Raw genomic sequence first — 21,684 nt, 5'->3', positions numbered from 1 at the left:
TCACAATGATAACAGCAATAACATACGCCATACGGTTAATCATTCCCAGTTAATGCTGCAACTGTCCTGACCACAACCACAGGTCTTCATTTTTTAGAATTTCGAACCCGATCGAATTTTAAAAAATATTCAAGTATTCAAATGATGCTAAGTAAATTCAGGACAAGGTTTATATATATATATATATATATATATATATATATATATATATATATATATATATATATATATATATATTTAAGTGTCAATATAAGTATAGTACTGTTGAAGTAAACAATAATGAATAAAACATGTTTTAATTGTGTAAACAGTGTATTTTTGCTTGCTAAAGGGGAAATTACATTTCTTCTAGCATGTAAATATGTCATAAGAAATTGAAAATATTGTGCTGAAGAATACTTATAAAAATCCTAAATGCTCAACTCTGGCCTAAAAAGAATGGACTTTGTGTAAAACAATTTCTAGTCATTTTTAACTACAGAACCCGATAAAATTTAATGTATGCTTTATTATTTTTTTGTTGTTGTAATGTAACGTTGCAGTTTTGTGTATTGAGCATTCAATTTTTTAATCTTGTAAATCTGTTTCTTTTTTCAAATTTAAATAATGATTGATTGCCTTTTCCTTACTTATGATGAAAAATTTGAGTTTGACACTAGGTACAGTCTGTGCTAAAGAACTCTTTCCTATATAGTCATAGACGTCCAGCTTTAATTTGACTTTGTAATAAACAATATACCAAGGGTACTCCAAAAAATAACATTTTACTCCATAGAATTGGAACTGGGGGAATTAGCCCTGTTACTTTACTTGCAAAGATAGTCATTATATAGGCATGATAATTGGGGGGTTACCTTATTGTGTTGGTTTAACCTAGCTTCCCCCTTTCAAACTGCTTCTGACTCTAGAAAACTTTATGTAATAAGGCAAAAAAATTAATTTCTTGGTTCTCAGGCCCTCCCTCATCTCTTCCAAGGGTGCCTCATTGACCCTGTTTACTGCTAAATCAATAAAATATAGACACCAAATCACCTCCCTTATCAGTTTTTAAGGTTTTGTACAATGTATAGGGCTGCCTCATCATAATTTGGGGGCAATAAAAAAGAAAAAAAAAATGCCTCCCTCCCTCATCATATTTCTTGAAAAAGGGCCTGAGAACCAAGAAATTAACTTTGCATGGCCTAAGCAATTTAAACATCTATATTCCCTCGCTATTTGGAGGTTTTGATGGCAAACCTTTTTTACGGATTGTTCCTAAAAAAATCAAACACACAAGTATTTCTGACATTGAATTTTAATATTTTTGATATCATACAATATATAATTGATTTCACATCACCACAGAGAACATTGACAAAAACACATGCAAATTTTTTTTAACAAAAGTCTTAAATACCAAAACAAAAATCATTATGTGGCACATGTTTTCATGGTAGCAACAATAAAATTCAACTATACAAAATGATAAGTTTGAAAATAAAACATTCATGTCATCTACAATAAAAAATCTTAATATTTAATGAAATAAAAAGACAAAAAATAAGTTAAGATCTACAACAGTCTTGCCTTTTAATGATTAGGGCTCTATGAACCATATTGCTCATCTTGGTCTAGCTCAGAAAAAAAAAAAAAAAATCAAAGCAGTGTTGAGAAGTTAACATATATGTGATGTTGTCACTCTCACCACCAGGACTAAGGCACAGGGAAGGGAATACTGACTTGAACAAAAATAAATTTCCATATAAACATAACTAACCATGGCGTATTTTTAGTACAACCAATTTTACTATTCATTATGTGAAAGGGAAACAAATGGACTTTTTACATCAAATCTTTCTTTCCAGCTTTTGTTAATATTTTGTCAACAATGACAAATCTAAGAATTAAAATAAAGGAAGTTCATGCATAAAATGAAATAGTCATCTCATGGCCACACTTGCTCTTCACCTTCCTCTTCACCTTCTTCTCTTCACAACTCTGACCTACAAATAAAAAAAAAAACAAATAAATAAAATGAAGATGTTAACTTTCATTCAGCTCTACATGAACCTATTAAAATTGGTTTCTTTTCATTTTCTGCCATGAAGCCTGTAGCATTTGCCTACAGAAAATATGTGATGTAATCCAGATAATTGTGCAAGTTATTTTCTCTTTCCTAAATTTTAATAAGAATTTTTACAAAATTAATAATTACCTTGCAACGATATTTAAATGCTGGATGTAAGAACTGATTTATTCTTATACTCTAACTACATAACAAAACCTAAAAAAAAAAAAAAACACAAATAACAAACCTGAGACTGTTTCCTGAGATTTGAAATATGATTGTCCAGGACCTCCATAGCAGGCAGTGAGACAGGATTCTCGTGGACTCTCAAGTGAGGCTCGAAGGAGCTGACCTTTGGGATCCTTGGCATTGGAAATCTTCTCTCCCTCTCAAGATGTTCCCGCCACCAGCTCACATGGCCATCGCTCAGCTTTCCACCATCTCTCCATTTCCTCAGATCTTCCTCCATGGCAGCAAACACCCTCTCCCCTTTGTCTGTCACTTGCTGAATGGGATCTGGTTCCCCATCAAATGCCTTGGCTAGGTCAGTGACTGCTATGGAGTGGTAGCTGTTGGACTTCAGTGGCCACTCCTTATAGGACATCACGACATCATCTCCGACCTTCGTGAACCTAAAGCTGTGGGGAGTGCTGTGGCCATTCAGATGGACAGGTGCCTGAATACCCAGCTGCCTGTAATCCCAAAGATTTTCAAGGTGGTGAACTGTTGGGGTTGGACTGTATGCCTCCTGCACCAATTGCTGTAGTCTTGCAAGAGTTGGCACTGCCATCCCAGATAAATGGACCGACAATCTTGAAAACATCTGGTCGACATCTTCATGGGTATGGCCCACCATGAGAAAAGACAACTTGACCTGAAAGAGTGAATGAAAATTAAGACAGATATACATATTTAGATAGAACCCTAAACATTCATTTTTTTTCTTATTTAAATACACAATGACAACACTTTATTCTCATGCAAACATAAGGTGTACTTTGAGCAAAATATTTAACTCCCCTAAAAAACAATTTTACTTGACTGTAGATGCAATTAAATGTTTACATATTTAATCAGAATCAAAAGCTTATCGATTACTTATTAAGTCTTTGACTTAAAAATTTCAGACTCCTTAAACATACGTTACCCCGATCCCCCCCCCCCCTTTCACGATTTTACACCTCTGTTTACATTAAAAAAATGTTTACTAGAAATTTGCGTTCTATATATTAACTTTACAGTAAAATAATTTTTATCATATCCTGTAATAAAATGAAATTAAAAGATATAACTGTTTTATAAACATGATAAACTAGTTTCTTACCTTCTTAAATATTCCTCTTCTTACAAGGTTTGCCAGGAGTCCCATTAAGATGTAATTCTTGTTGTCCTTGGCAGAGTTGTCAGCCTGAAGGTACAACGTTGGTGGAAGTGACTTGTTCTGAAATCAGACATAATTTGTCAGTGCAATTTATTCTTTTGGTGACAGAGGAAAATATAATGTTAATATTTATTGTAGGAAAATGAATATTTTTATTTGACTTATCATTATAAACTAATCAAATCCAACTACTTTTAACTAATTATTTCCAGTTTCAGAACTGTAAAGCTCATCAGAGCCAGATCACATTTCTTTGGGTAATGTGTTTTCTTTTCACTTACCGTAGAAACATCTTCAAGAACCTTCAGCAAGCAGTTGATCGTAATGTTGCTGTCACAAGCAAACTTGTCTGTCCATGTGAAGACACTTGCTGCTTTCTGTCCGTGAGCAAGGACACCAGTCACGTGGTGATGTATCCTTGTCAGGGTGGCATCTCCCTGCACAAAAAGAATAATAATTAGTGTCATTTTTGCATGGGTTTTCACTAATTTGTTTTTTTTTTAAAATGTATTCAGTTGTAATTGTTTTGATAGCTTTATTTTATGGATACTCATCAAGGAAGATAAAATTAATTATTATTCCCAATCCTTTCCCCCACTGAGCTCGAATAAAAAAGTTAATAAAACAAATAACATCTTTATTTGGAGATGGAAAAAATAGGACTTAGCTTACCTTATGGTATGTGGGGAATCTTGGGAGAGTAGTCTTGGCTTGGTCCATGTTGTCAATGATCATTGACAAATATTTGTCTGGCTGGTCCAATGCCTTCTTACAGTGCTTATAATATTTCTCTCGTGCAATCCTACAAACATAATAATTTATTATTTCATACTGTTACTGGACAATCTCTATGTTATCATGGAATATTGGTTTTGTGGGATGCATTATTTCAATAAGACTTTCATATCATGATATGTGCAGTATCCAATACATTAAATTATTGAAACTTAAAATAGAAAAATTACACTTCACTTTCTAATAATTTAATTTTGTATATGGTCAAAACGAAAAAAATTTTTGTTTCAAACATCTGTTTCAAAAAGAAAATGGTTCAAGTCATTTTTAGAATTTCAAGTAAGTTGTACCTGGCCACTAGTAAATGTGCCCTTTTCTGGTCTTCGACCTTGAGGAGCTGCTCCTTTGTCAGTCGCTGAGACTTCAACTGACGGATCATCGCACATTCTCTGCACTCGGTGAAGGTGGTTTTCTGAAAAAAGATGATATTCATAAGTAAATCTGACCCTAAAACTATATATATAAATAACTAAAGTATTCTTTGTCTGGTGATTATCAAACATACATTTTTTCTATCATTTTTGTAAATTAAATTTCTGAAATCTTAATTTTTTAATAACCTTTACTATTTTTCCCTACATAAATATTAGGTTGTTGAATGTGAAATTTCCCCAGTATTCACTGTGAATGGACTAATCCCCATGCATTAGTCAAACAACTAAAACCTGCTTCAGAAGCTAATTTTGGGTTATCAGATCTAGGTTATACTTTACTATTGCAATAATATGTTGATGGACCAGTACCCATGTGTTATGGTCAAAATAGCTAATTCCTGCTCTGAAAGCAAATCCCGTGTTATCCATATCCTCTATTCTAAGTTTCCTTTTGCATTGATATAATATTAAATAAAACAGTTAGCAAGATCCCCCCCCCCCCGTTTTGAACATGGCTGCTTCTCAGGAAATAGTCCTGGCCTTAGTGAACTGAAATCTTTCTTACTCCCTCAATGTTAATTGTATAATATTATCTCAGGAGTATTTTTTAAAATCACTACATATGTACACCAAAATGTTGAAGGAAGTTACCTCTGAAGCTCTCATGTCTGGAAATCTCTCCTTCCAGACCCTCTGAAAATGCCGAAAACAGTATGGATCAGAGTGGCTGGCAACATACTCCTCGTATGTGTTCTTCTGGGTCAGGCAAGTGGGAAGGGTGACCTTTGGTTTGTCTGGGAGCTTCTCTCCTTGCTTCTCCCCTAAACTTCCCAAGTAGTTTGCCAACTCGGAGTACCGTCGGTGGCCATACTTCATCCCTTTTCTACCATCTGATGGGGGTGAGGGCAATTTCTTCTGTTCAAAATACCTAAAGAAAAAAATTAACGTTAAGTTTTCATGATCTCCAACTTAATTTATGCAAGCAGGTAAAACAATAAAATCAAAGTGATTTTGGTTTATTATCTCAAACCTTAATACAAGGTATTTCAAATTCCAGGGATACGAGTTTCGTTTCCCCATAAACAAACAGGTGGGAAAGTTATATATATATATATATTGGATAATTGCATCATCGATATACTATTTTATCATAACTACATGATTGTCAGGATAACACTTTAACTCAATATATGATAAGGCGCATTAAAAAAAAAAAACTGAACAAATTATTAAAAAAATCATTGAATTTAAGCAAGAGATGAGGATAGCAAATAAATACACAAGTACATGCACCCAATCACTACATATTGGAATTCCAAACTGACACTGATTTTTTCTATTATTATATCTTGAATCCACTAATATTCAATAAAAGGTTTGTACCACCAAGAAAACCTTTTACTTATTACAAAGACTTAAATGGTTCCTTATTCGTGTAGACCCTTTTCCTATGATATGTTTTGCCTAGGAGTTATTCCCCTTAGCCGAAGGGCGTCATTCACAGATCCCAAATCAATCATCAAGTTCATTTTGTCATACTGATTACTAACAGACGTAAAGATAAAACTATTTTTCTTATGAATATAAGTTTGTTTAAGCCTCTATTAATTCATAATTTTAAGATTGTAAATATTTTTCCCATATATACTTCTTGCATGCACCATGTTTAAAATTGATTGCTCAAAGAGGAAAATTCACTGCTTTGTCCTACAAGATGGCAGCTAAGGGAATTAACTCCTAGGAAAAATATCTCAAAGGAAAGGGGTCTATTCAAGTATGACATAATTCAAAAATGTTCAAAGTAGATCTGGTACATATATTGTATTGGTGAGCTTAATAAATCAATCAAAAGCATAAATGCTAAACATTTTTATTTTTCCATAACATGAAATGAATCTTAAAAGATTAGCAAGCATCACATCATTTTATTTATGCATGTTTGTTATGAACAACCTGTACCGCCTTTCTGCTGATATGGATACCTTTCACGCCACTATTGTAGGAGGGTTACAATCTCGAAACTTGCATATTAATGTGGAGTCTAACTGTATTGTTATAAAGACGATAAAATATTTACCTTGATCTGGATACTCCATGAACCAAGCGCCAGCATTCAGTACACACGAACCGTCCAGCCAGAACACACATTTCTGAAGATACAGCAATGCGATGATTCACGATCTCCCTGTTTTGTTCTGCAATCACCAAGTTCCAAAACTTTTCCCTCAATCCACAACACACATCTAATGGAATGTTCTCAATACACCTGGATGGACAACACGGCGTCTGTATATCCCTCTCTACTTTCTCTCTGCTGGTGTTTTCAATGCATCTTTTACCAAAAGAATTGCGTCGACTGGTGACATCCACTGGAAAACATAAATATACAACTGATAAATAATGAAATACAAGATCATATTTAAGCCTGTTGAAATATTAACTTTAAAAAAATTAAAAAAGCCCAATCTAATTTGAAATTAAAAAAAAACAGATTGCCATTTTTTTTTTTTTTTTTTGGTGAATTTTAGATGTACATGTATGTTTATATAAACCATGCTGAGAAAAATTAGATCAAAATTTTGTTTCACTTAAAATTTTAATAAAATAAGATAAAACTCTGCTCAGAAATTAACAATTTATCTCTTTCTGTTACAAGGTTCTTTAAAATTGTAATGGGGGAGGGGGGGGGGGCAATCATCCTCTACTACTACTCCTGGACCCCTGTCTCTCACTCTATCTAGGGGTTTCTTATCTCCTGTTGCAAGGCTTGCGTTACACAGCTCAACCTGAGCACAGGAGGGCTAGTATGGCACAGTGGTTCAAAACTCAATATTGTATAATCCCTATTAACCGCCCCGGGTGCTTAGAAAATTGCGAAAAGGGGGTGGTTATTTTGGTATTGTCTCTTTCTAAAATTTGTTATATTTTAATTTCAAAAAATCTTTTGAAAAAAAAAATAAATTCAAAGAAACACTAAAATATGTCTAACTTTACAGTGATTTAAGTGAAGATAATCCATAAATATTATGCTGAATGATACATTTTCCACCAAGAAATTGGATTATAGAAAGTTTCATTTTCACTTTATTCAAAACTTTTGATACGATTCTAGATGATTTTAATCAATGTATAGGGGGCCCTTATATTTCCTGACCATAAAAAAGACCTAGAGGGGCGCTTATAGGGGCAGGGGCATTTAATAGTGATTATAAGGTACTACTCTTTAATCTTATTTCACAACACACTAAATTATCTCCCCTTAATCAATAAACTCGGATAATACACCACTGACCAAAACCTATACCTCCAATTATTAACCCGCGCTCTCTAAGTTACACTAAATTTATTAATTAACGAAATCTCTGTTTTTCTTCTCTATTTGTCAAGCTCTTTACAACCTAGACCTAAGGAAGTCACTAAAATTCTTGAATACTCATTTATCTCATTACTCTGTTCTTAATCTCTTGTATATCCCACAATTTCCATCTTGTTGGAAAATCACTGTGATAAAATCTTGTAAATCTCTGTACTTTTTGAAATGAGACAAAATACAGTTTTACCAATTTATTACAAGAATTGTCTTTTAAATGAACAATCAATAAATTTGAAGCTCTGCTAATGCAGCCTGTCTATGTCACCTATTAGTCCTAACTTATCTGTCTAAAACCAACCTCAATGCAACTCACAGAACTCGATTCTTATTCTCAAAGCTTCCACCCAGACCTCCTGGATGAAAGTAAAAACCAATAACTGAAACTTAATCCCTTAACCTAATTAATTCCTAACAAATTTGAAATACCAGTAATTCCTTCAAATTTCCTAAGTCTGAAATTGAATTAGCAAAATTTAGAAGTACACAAATTTCCTTAGCTAAATGTGTAAATTACCTTAAAGTCATATATGGCGTATGTACAATGAAAATTATTAGACTAAAATTATAAGAACTTATTATTTGTATGATTACTTTATATAAAGATAGAACTTTTTCGTAAATTACAAAATCTAAGTCAGTTGCGTTAAAAAGATATCACAATTTAATTTGGATTCTCGGAATTTTCTCCGGCTCGGAAGAAAATACAAAAGATTTAAATAACACATTATAGAGAAGATAAAATTGTATTGTTAGGTGAAACGAGGTGTTCTCCGTGTTCAGAATTGTATGAAAAGCTTTAATTTAAATTTTATTAACTTTATTTCTTTACTTAATTTTGTATTTTTCAAAAATATATTTTTTTTATCAGTTACGCCATATGGGCTTTAACAATTTCAAGTATATCTAAAATTTAATAACAATTTACCAAAAATTCAATCAACCAGTAAATTTAAACCAAGTCCAATATTCTCAGTTAAAAATCACCAAAACCTGACCAAAACTTCCTATAAAATTCCACAAATATTCCAAAACTTCCTAAAAATCCTTAAAATAACTCTGGCTCTTCTTAAAATAAAACTAAAAAGTCATTATTAAACCTAAATTCAAAACGCCCAACCCATACTAACTCCTTACCCCTAACACACGTCCTCTCTAAAGAAACCAACCTAGCAGAAGAACAAAATTTCCTTGAATCTCTCTTTTTTTATACAATAATATGACGTAAGCAGCTAAGTCTATAGAAAGTCTAATAACAACATACAAGACAACTACTCTGAATAAAAAAAATATCCAAATACATTCTTAGATTACAAAAAGTAGATTAATCTCCATTTAAATCGACAAATAACACAATTAACTCCAAAAATCCTAAAACTATCGTAACTTTTACGATCGGGCTCGATCTACACAATTTACGACCGCCAAGATCGTAAACAAATCGACCACTACTGGCACTAGTAGCTGTACCAGTCTATAAACTGCCGATAATCAACTGAAAAGAAGTCCAGCTTCAAGAAAACATGATTTCATCCATAAATCTACGGTTCATCTGCTAAAGAAGACCAATCAAAGTCCCTCAAACATGAAGTAAACTAAAATGATACCACAACTTTACTACTGCTATGATCAGCTGATTTCTACGTAACTCAAAACATGTGCATAAACTATTTCAACTCATGTCAATCACTTAAACTTGTCGATAATCACCTATCAACTACATGCAAAGCATTAATCAGTACATATTTCTGAAATGTCAAATAATTATATCACAAATACAAGATCGATCATCTTAACTGTCCTACAATCTGACAATGTCAACAATGTCAACAATAATCAGGTTCAATGAATAACTCTGTATAAAACTAATCTGTCAAATCTCTGGACTGCTACAATATTTAAACATGTAATTACAATTTTATTTATATAAGCACACAAGAATAGTCCAATCCACACTTTGCAGAAGTTGTTTCCTTTTTCGGGGTCAACCAAAAGGTCAAAAGGGAAAGAAACCCGATTTTTCCTCTTTATGCTACCAAATATTTGGATGTGCTGTGAAAAATTCATAGTGTTTAATTTTTTCTTCAATGTGTGGGTATAGCCCCATCTAAGGGCAATCAGTACACAAAAGGACTGGGAGAGTTTTTTAAAGAAAAAAATGACGAAGTTACACACCTGAAAACTACAAAGGCTACTGTATGGATTGTATGGGTTTATCCCCTAGATGGCGGCCAAGGGACAAAACTTTTGAAAAGTGTGGATTTGTCTATTGATAAAAATGCCATAATTTGAAAGCTTTCAACATAAAAAAATTCCAGACCTAGCCGGTATGCAAGAAGATTAAAATATTTTAAGCACAATTTCACATCATTTTAACTGTGAACCATTACACATTGTATTCAATTATAATGGTTATCATGAGGGTACTCACTCCTGTTATGTACATCTGACACATTACGCTTAACAATGGAAAACATAATATATGCACCTACCAAGTAGATTGGACCTAATTAAGATGCAGTAAAAAGATGCATAGTGCTTTACCAAGTTGAAAAATGTTATGCTAGTAGTTTACACTTGATAATATTTATTTGAAGTTGGGTAAATCAACCAGAAATATTGGCTTTGAAGAGCTATTGATAGTATTATTTGTAGGGCTGTATCAATATATCGATATATCGATACGTATCAATATTCAAGAAAAATATCGTATGAGGCGAAATAGACACGGCTTGGGCTAGGCTAAGGCAAGGAATCTGCCTGGGTTTTAAAAAAGTTGTCAGGGTTCTGCATGTCCAAGACATGGACTTGGTGTATGAAAGTGAGGAATCCTCAGTCTATCAAACCTGTGTGAGGCACCAAATCTGTGTCCCTGGGAGACGATTTTTAACTCAAGCGTGTTTTGCTTCATACTATTTATTCCTGTCTCATGGCTTTTTACTGAGCATGCTCAATCATAACTTACTTTTTTTGAATATTGAATTGGAGAGTATGATATATCTGTATACCAAATTTTATTTCAGTATTTTAAATGGTTGCGAAGAAAATGAACAGAAACTGCAGATAATTGAAATTTTTCTAAGTCCAAGGGACATAACGCTGCCAAAAGCAGTGTGATCTTAAACAAAACAGAACTTAACCTAGATATTTATGTGATATATCTGTATACCAAATTTCATTTCAGTACATTAAACGGTTGCGAAGAAAATGAACGGAAACTAAGTTGACCGACAGACAGGCAGCAGCAAAGCAATATGCCCTCCCTTCTTCTTAGAGTACAAGATTAAATTGATACAGGGCGGGGTTAGGGTGAGAGTGATAGCACATCATTGAACAAAAGCACTTTAAAGCATGCAATTGCATATTTCTTAAAATATCAAACATATATCAATCTTACATGATTCATAAAGCGTAATTGGTTAATTTTAGCGAATTAAATTGATAATAAATGCTACGCCACAGCATTTACGCCCTTAAAAAATTACACAATTATCTTTAACAGTTTTGATACATGCAAGAATCACTTCAACCACTTGATTTAATATTTCTTATATTTTTCCATTTTTTAAAAAAATTTTTTTAATCTGGTAGCAATTTGAAGATATTATCATTATGAACAAAATTTTACAAAATGTTGATTATTTTTAATATCACTTTGAATTTTACATTGAAGTCTGGGCAGTGCATTTTTTATAAGTATTGTTAAATTTTAAAATCTCTTGGTGAAATCTCTTTCAATAATTTATCAAATTAGTTTAAAACTTGTCATCTTCATTAAATTTGAAAAGAAAGGCTAAGGGCATATTTAGAGTGATAAAATCATTTGTCAAATCCCCGACAAAGCACTTTATAGCCTTCCTACATTGAAATTATATATAATCTTTGATTGTATTTTATTAAAAAATATATAAAATTTTACATTATTTCATCCAAAACTTTTTATAAAATATCCATGATTTCTTTTAGATTTAATGCCATTGAAGGTTTTATATTTAATTAATATGGTCAAGTAGGCCATATTATCAACACACACCCCATAAAATTAGTTTTTAATTCAAAGGAATATAATATCAGATTATTACCTACGATTATTATGCAATATCAAATTAAGTTTTAATTACTTTTTATCAAATTCATTTTAAAAAAGATAGTCTAGCCAAAAAATATTTTTAATCTAAAGCTATTGGTGTTTTAGAAATTAAAAAACCCAAGGGATAAAATACACCAAACCTCCTCACCTAAACTCATTAATTTCTCTCTAATTTGAAATTTTTGCTATAAAAATTGTGATCTTCCTGAAAGTGATTTTTGGGAAAACTGAATTTCCTCTCATTAAACTGAAATTTGTTTAAATTGCTTAAATATATTTATGAAAAAAATTTTGTTAAATCAAAAATTTTCTACATTTTTCATCAAGAAATTTAAAATTTCAAAAAACTGTAAATTTTAAAAAAATTTCACCGTCTCCTTAATGTTATAAGTCTTGTGAATTTGGTTTATTTCACTTTTATTGTTTTCTAGCTGTGTGCTTTTAACTAGTTTAAAATCATTTAAAATCAGTCAAAATCCCTTCGTTATACATTGAATACCTTAAATAAGGTATTATTTATGGAGTATACCTGACAGTGTATACAATGTACTTTACAAACACATATCAAACATATATCAATCTTACATGATTCATAAAGCGTAATTGGTTAATTTTAGCGAATTAAATTGATAAAAATTCATGTCTATACAAATTTTACATTATTTCATCATGTTTTTATACTTTTCATTCATTTGTCACATATTAGCAGTATGTATTGCATGTATCATTTAAGGACATTGGCATGTGAGGGTTTTCTAGAGGAAAGAATTTTAATATTTTTTTCACTTATTAAGTTTTAGGCCATATGCAACACACATACCTACTGATAAAATTTCAAGATATTCTTTATTTAAAATTATAGTGACAACAGTTGATAGTAGACAAAAATCAGCATGCATTACCAGGGATATTTAAAATACAATATGAAAAAGATAAAGATAAAAAAAATAAAGAATGATGATGAAAACTCTTGGATATTTGAAGAAAAATATGTAAAAAAAAAAAAAAAAATACTTAACTTTATTTTAAATGTTTCTATTGTCCAACATGTGTTTTAGAAGAAGTGAACATTAAACCATACCTAGATATTAAAATACACCAATCAGTTCTACCAAAAATTTGGACTCTTCAACTCCATTGAAAAGGACCATGAAGTTCAAACTACATTCAATTTAACAGACATAATGTGATCAGAAAAGCTCAGTTTAGCTTTCAGCTCAGGGGAGCTAAAAAATGGAGGGGTCGATCGACACTGCAGGTCTGTTTCCATTTAAAACTTAATTTTCTACCCATCTTGACCTTGGATTTTGTTAAATATTGTACCTCATGTAAATTCAATAGAAAATAAAACAAATTTGTCTCACCATTGGACATGTTGGAATTCTGCAGTTGATTGGTCACATCTTGAAGAGGTCTCTGCCAGGAGTCAAACTCCTCTAGTGTCAGTTCCCTCTTTCTCTTCATTTGAAAACTGTGAAAAAAATAATAATTAGTATCAATCACTATTGATACACATTTGCAGCAAATAAAAATACTTATTAAAATAGAATAGAGCTGCACTGGGGTATCACTTTACCTAACCTCAGTGTCTGTTAGCTAGTCAGTCTGTCTGGCACACCTTATATCTCAAAAATTGTAAGAGGTATGGACTTGATATTTTGCACATATATTACTTGGCACCTGGATGCATGGCTTGTGTATTTTACCATGATTATTGATCTAGTGACCCTTGATCTTTAACCTACTTATCAAAATATATCAAAGTGTCATTTATATATACAGTATAATTTCTATAATTAAGAGGTATCAGACTACATGCTATTTAGCAAATGCACTAAAAATTTTACACAATACATTGCAAGAAATACTAGCATTACAATTCATTGACCCTTGAACTTTGACTTAATTTGCAAATATATTCCAGACAGTGTCATTCAATTATATTATATATATCCTGATTTTAATAATTACTAGGATTAACATGTTTATGAGCTCATAATTATGTATTAATTTGCCCTAACATAACAATCACAAACTATAGGGCCACAAAATTCACAATTTTGGATGAAACGCTCTTGCTCATCATAAGTACATTGTATATACCTACTTACTTTGTTTAATACCCTCGAGCAAAGAAGATTTTTAAAGAATTCATGCATTTTCACTAAATAATCAAAAGAGTTCCCTCCTTACACCAAAACCCCTGACCTGAGGGGCCATATGACATTCACAAGTTTGGATGAGGCATCCTCATCATAACAATGCAAATAGTTTATTGGTTTAATACCCAGGAGCAGAGAAGAAGATTTGTGAAGAATTAATGCATTTTCACTATATATAAATCAATAGAGCCCCACCCTATCACCAAAACCCCTGACCCTGGGGCCATAAAATTAGTTATGGACACACACCCCTTTCCCTTTCGATTTACATACGATTCTCACAAGACAGAATTTGTAAATAAATATTTCTCAAAAAATAATAATAATAATAATCATGAAGCATAAGTTTATGTCCTTTCTGACTAGTTTCATTGAAGAATTTGACAAGTTCATACGATGAAATTAAATTACCTTTAATTTTATGAATTATATCTTATATATAGAGCTCTAGATATCCGATTATGCCCTCCATGCAAATTTTATACAGTGTATCATAGTGATGTACGTATCAACACTTTCTGAGACTATTCTTTCGCTTTAAAAAAGTTATTTGTTAAACCATCTGTACACTATAAATCTTATGCAGTGGGATTTTCAGTTGATAAAATAAGCGTCTTTCTTTGCTAATACAGTAGTGTACAGATAGAATCATAAAAAGAATGGGCATATATGCCTTGTTCTGTACATGTGCAAGTAGCAGCGAGATCAATTTATTAAATAAACAACTTCTACCACATGTTATACATGCATGACCAGTCAGCATAAAAAAATAGAATAAGAATGGAAGTTTCTTTTTCCATAAATGCCGTCTTGCTTTGGTATACAATGTCATGTCAACCACGTGTAAAAGTTCTACTTTCGTTTTGAGATTCGGGTCAATTATTGGTACATACTATACAGGTTGGGCGCTTTGAATGTACATGTAGCACAGAAATGGGGGGTGGGGGGATGAAATCCTGTTAATGGCGAAAAGTTGATTCTTTAATTTTATGTTTTATAAATCATACATGTTTTAATTGTTTAGTTAATATTTTTATACACGTGTACATAAAATTTATTTAGAGAATCAATGAATGATACAAAATTCAAAAGTACAATAAACAACGTCATTCAAAATTCATTTTGATTTTTGTTTCTGATTCAGTGTTGTCGAGTTTCCTTGTTTCTTGCTATCACTTAACCAGTTCTAATTCTTTTGAATTTATATTTACATTTTGCAATTTTTTTTATTATAAATATAAGATGAAGTCAAATGTTCCCTATCAATTAATTCTCGTGTCCGTTTCACGGGCGCGAGACTATCATTAACAGAAAACACCGGTCCCCGGAGTATTCTTTTTAGATTTATCTGAAGAAATGTGCGTAAAATTAAATAAATGTCTGAGCTTAGATAGATAGGCTATACAAATTTAAAAAATAATTATGAAATCTGCACAATGTTCATAAATTGAAACTTCTTTTTTTTTTTTGTCTTTTAGTACTGCACTGTCCTATTTTGCTATTTTACTAAATATTTTTTCGTCAAAATTAAAATTACAGAATATATCTTTTTCAAAAACTAGTGAAGATTATTTCTTCTCAAAGTAGCAAGTACAGTGTAGGTAGGTAGGTAGTTTGTTTATTGTGTACACCGGTAGCCGCAGACGAAGAACAATAGGTGATTAGTGCCCATTGTTACGCTGACCACTACAATTCACATAGAATATACAAGTTGTACCCATCTTCAACCCCGGGGCAGGAGACATGTACACAACACAGCCAAATCACAGGTTGATCATCGATTTCTGATCAATGAAAATCAATTTGATCGTCTGATCATTAACTTTTATTATCAAAATAATAGATAACACTACGTCTTATGTTTTATTTCTAATTTCATGAAATTAAATTTAAAAAGAATAATGAATAAAAATGTTTTGTGTCATGAAATTTAATAAATCTTCTTTATCAAAATTTTATGTTAATCTGCACTTACATGTATACCGGCACTTATTTTGGGCCGGTCTACACACATCTACATTACGTGCAAAAATGAATAAATAGATCAATGAATAAAACTAAAAATAATTGAAGAGAAAGTTTTGCCTTCAGATTGAACATAATCATGATAATTATTTGCCCGTTTTTATCTCTAACTTACATAATTTTTAAAAAGTGTAAATTTTTCAATTTGAGTAAATTTAGAATAATTTACGATATAAAAAAAAAAAACAGAAAACTTAGCCCGTAAAATATAAAAAAATTCTTTTAGGAATTAAAATTCTATGAGAGGTTATCTTTAAAAAGCGAACGATGTCCTCTCTTGACCGAGTGAAAACAATACGTATTGATCAACCTTTTCTAACCTGCAAGAAACATATTTTATCCCGAATTTCTTCCCACCCACTAAGAATTATTTCTTATTATTGATTAATAAACATCACTGACTTCCACACCTATTTTAAAGTCTGAATAGATGAAGTTAACTTTTTATAAGATGGTCTTACGTTCTTTTTATTAATAACATTTAATTTTATAAATTATACCTTCCGTAAAATATACATTAATCCATTCATCTAGCTTACAGATAAATTAGAGCCCCTGACCCAGGGGCCACGAATTTCACAATTTTTTTGAGGACCCAATGCTGATTACAATCATTGGTAAATAATTCTAATTTATTTATTGCTCAGGATAAACACCCTATGGCATAAAACAAAATGTACAATAATATTTACATAAGAAATGAACGGTTGTACATATGATGGAAAAAAGACATAATTATCAGGCGCGGATCCAGAATTTTTATCCAGGGGGGGTCCACCGCAGTCAAAAAAAAAAATCCAATCCCAGAAATTACTTGACAAGCCAAAAAAAAAAACATCAAAATCCTATTTCGTGTCTTTCACTTATCTTACCCACTTCACACATGTTCACGGTTACCAGGGGGGTCTGAGTTTTCCAGGGGGGATCCATGGTAACTGTTTTCTTGTTATAGTATATACATTTTTTAACCTGGTAAATTCCAGGGGGGTCCGGACCCCCCCGACCCCCCCTCTAGATCTGCGCATGATTATGATACTGTATGACAGGGATCTTATAACTGTCCTTTACAGATTTACAAATGTAATAGATACAATATGCATGTGAAGCTTACATATAAAATACATATAAAATATAGGCAGTTCCTTAATTCAAAAGCTTTTAAAATATATTTTCCAAGATTACATAGTTATTTGACATTATTAACACTAATGAGCTGTATAAATTTAAACTCAGAGGGTTTACTCCAATAATATTTCTTTTGTGAATTTTTTTCTCATGTCTATGTATCAAGGACACATGAGTATAAAATGATATTCATCCTCTATATCTTAATGTGATTTACAAATTGGACAAAATCTTTGGTCTCTTGGGATTTTTTTGTGCCTACCAGTTTTCATTTAATAGGTTGTGCAAGGACAAACGAATTTTAGAAATATATCTCTTAAACATTTTTGGAATAGGCTTCACCAAGTAGTACTGTAGACAGAAGTTACTGAACAAGTGTTTATACATGTATATATACTACACTTTGATTCTTTATCCATATCACATAATAAATTCTGTACATAATTATCTTTCAATCTCTCTTGTATGATGTCATGTCAACAGTTTGACTGCTTGATGTCCAGGAGTAAAGAAGAAGATTTTTAAAGATTGCATTAATTTTAGTTTTGAACAAACTCAAATCCTTTCACTACATGAGGATGTTCCCTTATAATTTCATCTTTACTGGCACAGTGGTTCTTGAGAATATTTTTAAGAATCTATGTAAAACTTTGATTGGCCATCATGGCCCCGCCCTACCCCTTAGGTCATGATTTGAACAAACCTGAATCAATGCTACCTGAGGATGCTTCCATTATTCCATAAAAATATGTTCATTCATGTCTTTGCTATTTTTGAGAAGATGATATTTAAAGATTTATTTCCCTATATATATTTGTATGTAAAACTTTGATCGGCCATTGTGACCCAGCTCTACCACAGGGGTCATGATTTGAACAAACTAACTTCTACACTATATCTGAATCCCCTTCACCTGAGGATACTTTTTGGCAAGTTTGGTTTAAATTGGCCCTGTGGTTCTTGAGTAGAAGATGAATATGTAAAAAGTTTAAAATGACAACTCCAACGACAGCAACGATAGACAATTTTGATCAGAAAAGCTCATTTAAGCCTTTGAGTCAGGTTAGCTAAAGAGGGCTACCTCCCCTGCTTCTATAGAACACAATGGGTTGACCCATTACTGGTCAGAATGTTCACCTGTTGCTGTATATTGGAGGTAGACAACCCCTGTATATTCGGGGTAGCCCTTGAACAGGGATATCTCCCTTGGGTGTGGTGAATACAATAGACTGGGCCATTACTGCTATGCACTATTCACCTACATGACACCTACATAGCCCTGTTAAGTGGGGGTAAACAATACCTTTGTTATTTCTGGGTACCTCTTAACAGGAATTTAACTCTTCAAAATAAGTTTGGAAACTACCAATGAATAATTTGCAAAATTAAAAATTCAATACAAAACAAGCAAACACTTTTTCCTGTTATCTTGAATGTCTCAACTGTTTCTAGGTGTAGTCTAGTTAATTTATAATGGGTAAAACATTTTTCTCATTTGCTGTATTCATTTTTTCTTGTTTATTACTAATACAACTTTGGACAAAATATGAAAATGTCAATTTTACTCCTTATTGGCACATTTTAATCCTTTTTTCCCCATTTCAGTCGATTTTTTATATTCAAATAAAAATGTGGCCTACTTGATGCCTACTTTGAAACCATGGTACTTGTACTAACTTAGTCTGTAATTAAGGACAGGATGATGTAAACAAAAAATGGATGCCTGGATTGGTAAAAATTTTTTAATGTAATTTCATTGCATATTGATGCAAGCAATAAATGACTACAATATAAAGAAATTGTACACCGTCTGTGACATTCAAAATTCCACTTTCCTGAAATCATCCTTTAATTTATTCTATAGCATAAATATAATACGTCATTCAAGTTTTTTTTTAAATTCAAATTCTATTTTTTGCATTTTGAATATATTAAGATGATCTAAATAAGAACTATGAGGTGAATCTTATGCACTTTATTCACTTTATTATTTACATGACATAAGTTGTTATTTTCAATATTTTTTTTTACAAAATTTTGTAATAATCTGCCCTGAAGTTATTAGAATTTGTTTTACACATTTTATTATGTTGGTTTTATTGAATTCAATCAAATCTAATTATGTTTAAACCATTTGTATAGTATTTATACAACAATAGTGTTCAAATAATTAATCTAATAATCACCATCATCAGGATATAATTAAAAGAAGATATCAACATGATCAATATTTTATATTTCTAAACATAAGATTTAAGAACCGTGTTTATTTTAGTAATTGTTTCTTTAATACCAAAGATCTCACTGTAAAATTAAAATAGTTTGCAATATGTGTACAACAAAGGGAGGTGTAAATTGTGATGGGGGTAATGAGGAGATCTTGTTTAAAGAAGTGGGTAGGATGCCTCCTCTGAGCTTGATTCTTAAAAAAACATTAGGGCATGTTGTGTTGTTTTAACTGTAAATGAGGAGTCGCTAATAAAGCCCTGGTATTCTGTATTTAGTTGTAATCTAAATTATATGGATCTATAATTATTATTTTCTTTATAATTATAGTAAGAATTCATCTGTCTGTACTTATAACGTGTATCCTGATTTTTACCAAAAATATTTGTGAAACTTTATTAATACAATTTTTTAATTTATATTTGTAATAAAGGTTATCACATGCTGCACTAAATGAATTTACTGCAAAAATATATACTTTTTATAACATGAAAACTTAAAATTCTGTTTGACGATATTTTAATACAAATTTTGTGAGCATTCACTTACAGATTATGTTTCTGCCTAAGGCAAAAATAAAATATTGTAGTTTGTTTGGAATTGCCTCCCGCCTCATTGAAATGCCCTGAAAAAATTTAATTGACCAAAAGTAGGAAGAATTTTTTTTATTTAATCGATTTTTTTGCCAATTACATGTTTTTAGATTAATATCAATTACATGTTTTTAGATGCGCCATACAAAACACTTGAATATAGACGAATTTCCATACGGAAAATTTTGATCCAAGTATGGGGCAACATGAAAAACACAATGGGCATATTCATATAGATTTTATTTCATACAAAACACTTGAATATAGTGTCAGATCTATGTTAAATTAGGAAGTCAGAAAATGTATTTACTGTTTACTGAGATTTTTATCAAAAATTTTAATTTTAAAAAAAGAATAATTTCCCTCCCTCCTGTTTCTGAAACCCTTCAGGCGGCAATTCCAAACACCGAAACAGAAAATTTTTTAAGGATGGCCTATTGTGCCCAAATTTACTTTTTCTCTAAATATTTCACTGAATACAACATTATTCAAATCCATTGTCAAATGGTCAATTTATATCTATTTTATTTATTTATTGTAGCAATCAATACTTAAATTAGGAAAATGTTAAGTTATCTTTCTTTAAAAGATTAGGCCTATCCTACATATTTAGTTTTTACTAAGAACAATAACAGTTCGCTTCTTAAATCTTAAAAAAAGTGGGGAAATATTAAGTTAAAATAAATCCGTAATTAAAACGGAATTCTAATTAGGCTAACTATTTTGAAAAATATTCCTACCTTGTACTGGACTTCGAAAGTTGCTTCTTACTTCTTTGACTGCTGGGACAAGATTGATGACGGATGAGGATGCGAGTCTTTTATCACGCATGCGTATCCTTTGAAGTTCCTTCATCGTGATGTACACAACCGAGGCTGAACATGCCGTCAAAGCGCTGCTGAGTCGGGGTTTGTGTGTACACATAGTTCATCGCACGGCTGTGAATTTAAAAACTCGTAGCGGCACAATCAGAGGGTTACAAACTCAACGTACGGCTGTCGTGGATTTAAAAACTCGCAGCGACACACCACATTGCAGCTAAAGCGGTATACTATTGGATATCAAAGACCTTTCATCTCTGTGGTTGATGTTACTGGGTAAGTTGTTAAATATCTTATTTCTATTTCACAATTTTTAAACATGTAGTTTTGATAGACAATAGTTGAATGATTTTTCCCTTTCATGTTGTTTAACATTTTTCACAGTAGCATGATGTACTGTCATTTACCCAGTAGTTGATCGGGCATATTTCTTTAACATTCATTTAATATCATGATTAATATTCAATTTGACCCACTTCCACATAGGCCTATGAGCATGATCATGATGAGTTAATGACATGTGTACCCTATTTAGGCTATTGAATTTTATTAAGCAAATCAAGTCAAATATTTTATAGGTCTAGTGAAACTAAAAAACACTTTAAATATAACAATATTGTTCATGACAGATATGAGATGACACTTATTAAAATACAATGTAGAAAGTGAAGCAGT

At 31.7% G+C, this 21,684-nt stretch overlaps 1 protein-coding gene across 4 annotated transcripts; it reads right to left on the bottom strand.

The window, feature by feature from the left end:
- Positions 1 to 1,337: 1,337 nt before the first annotated feature.
- LOC134259225 (uncharacterized) lies at positions 1,338 to 21,067 on the bottom strand. 4 transcript variants are annotated; one of them, XM_062741825.1, is made up of 10 exons: positions 20,929 to 21,067; positions 13,422 to 13,528; positions 6,675 to 6,966; positions 5,249 to 5,525; positions 4,514 to 4,635; positions 4,101 to 4,230; positions 3,710 to 3,865; positions 3,372 to 3,488; positions 2,284 to 2,921; positions 1,338 to 1,959 (listed from the first exon to the last, which is right to left on the bottom strand). In XM_062741825.1, the coding sequence occupies exons 2-10, from the start codon at positions 13,519 to 13,521 to the stop codon at positions 1,956 to 1,958; spliced, it is 1,836 nt and encodes a 611-aa protein (XP_062597809.1). In that variant the 5' UTR covers positions 13,522 to 13,528; positions 20,929 to 21,067; the 3' UTR covers positions 1,338 to 1,955. The 4 variants fall into 4 exon arrangements, with proteins under 4 accessions (XP_062597809.1, XP_062597806.1, XP_062597808.1 ...); XM_062741822.1 differs by having other exon boundaries at positions 1,338 to 1,982; positions 2,295 to 2,921; XM_062741824.1 differs by lacking the exon at positions 20,929 to 21,067 and adding an exon at positions 13,634 to 14,275 and having other exon boundaries at positions 1,338 to 1,982; positions 2,295 to 2,921.
- Between the last annotated feature and the right edge of the window lie 617 nt (positions 21,068 to 21,684).

The sequence above is a fragment of the Saccostrea cucullata genome, unplaced genomic scaffold (genome assembly GCF_032062105.1).
Source record: "Saccostrea cucullata isolate Sc308-1 unplaced genomic scaffold, CSIRO_AGI_Scuc_v1 ctg3534, whole genome shotgun sequence".
NCBI lineage: Eukaryota > Metazoa > Mollusca > Bivalvia > Ostreida > Ostreidae > Saccostrea > Saccostrea cuccullata.
Note: the sequence above shows the minus strand (reverse complement) of the source record. Positions and strands in the feature narration are given on the sequence as shown.

Coding starts and splice junctions, on each gene's coding strand:
- LOC134259225 (XM_062741822.1), bottom strand. CDS start 13,521: ATGAAGAGAAAGAGGGAACTGACACTAGAGGAGTTTGACTCCTGGCAG. Junction 4,636..5,248: donor CAGACATGAGAGCTTCAGAG/GTAACTTCCTTC, acceptor ATCTTTTTTCAG/AAAACCACCTTCACCGAGTG. Junction 3,489..3,709: donor TTCTTGAAGATGTTTCTACG/GTAAGTGAAAAG, acceptor GTCTGATTTCAG/AACAAGTCACTTCCACCAAC.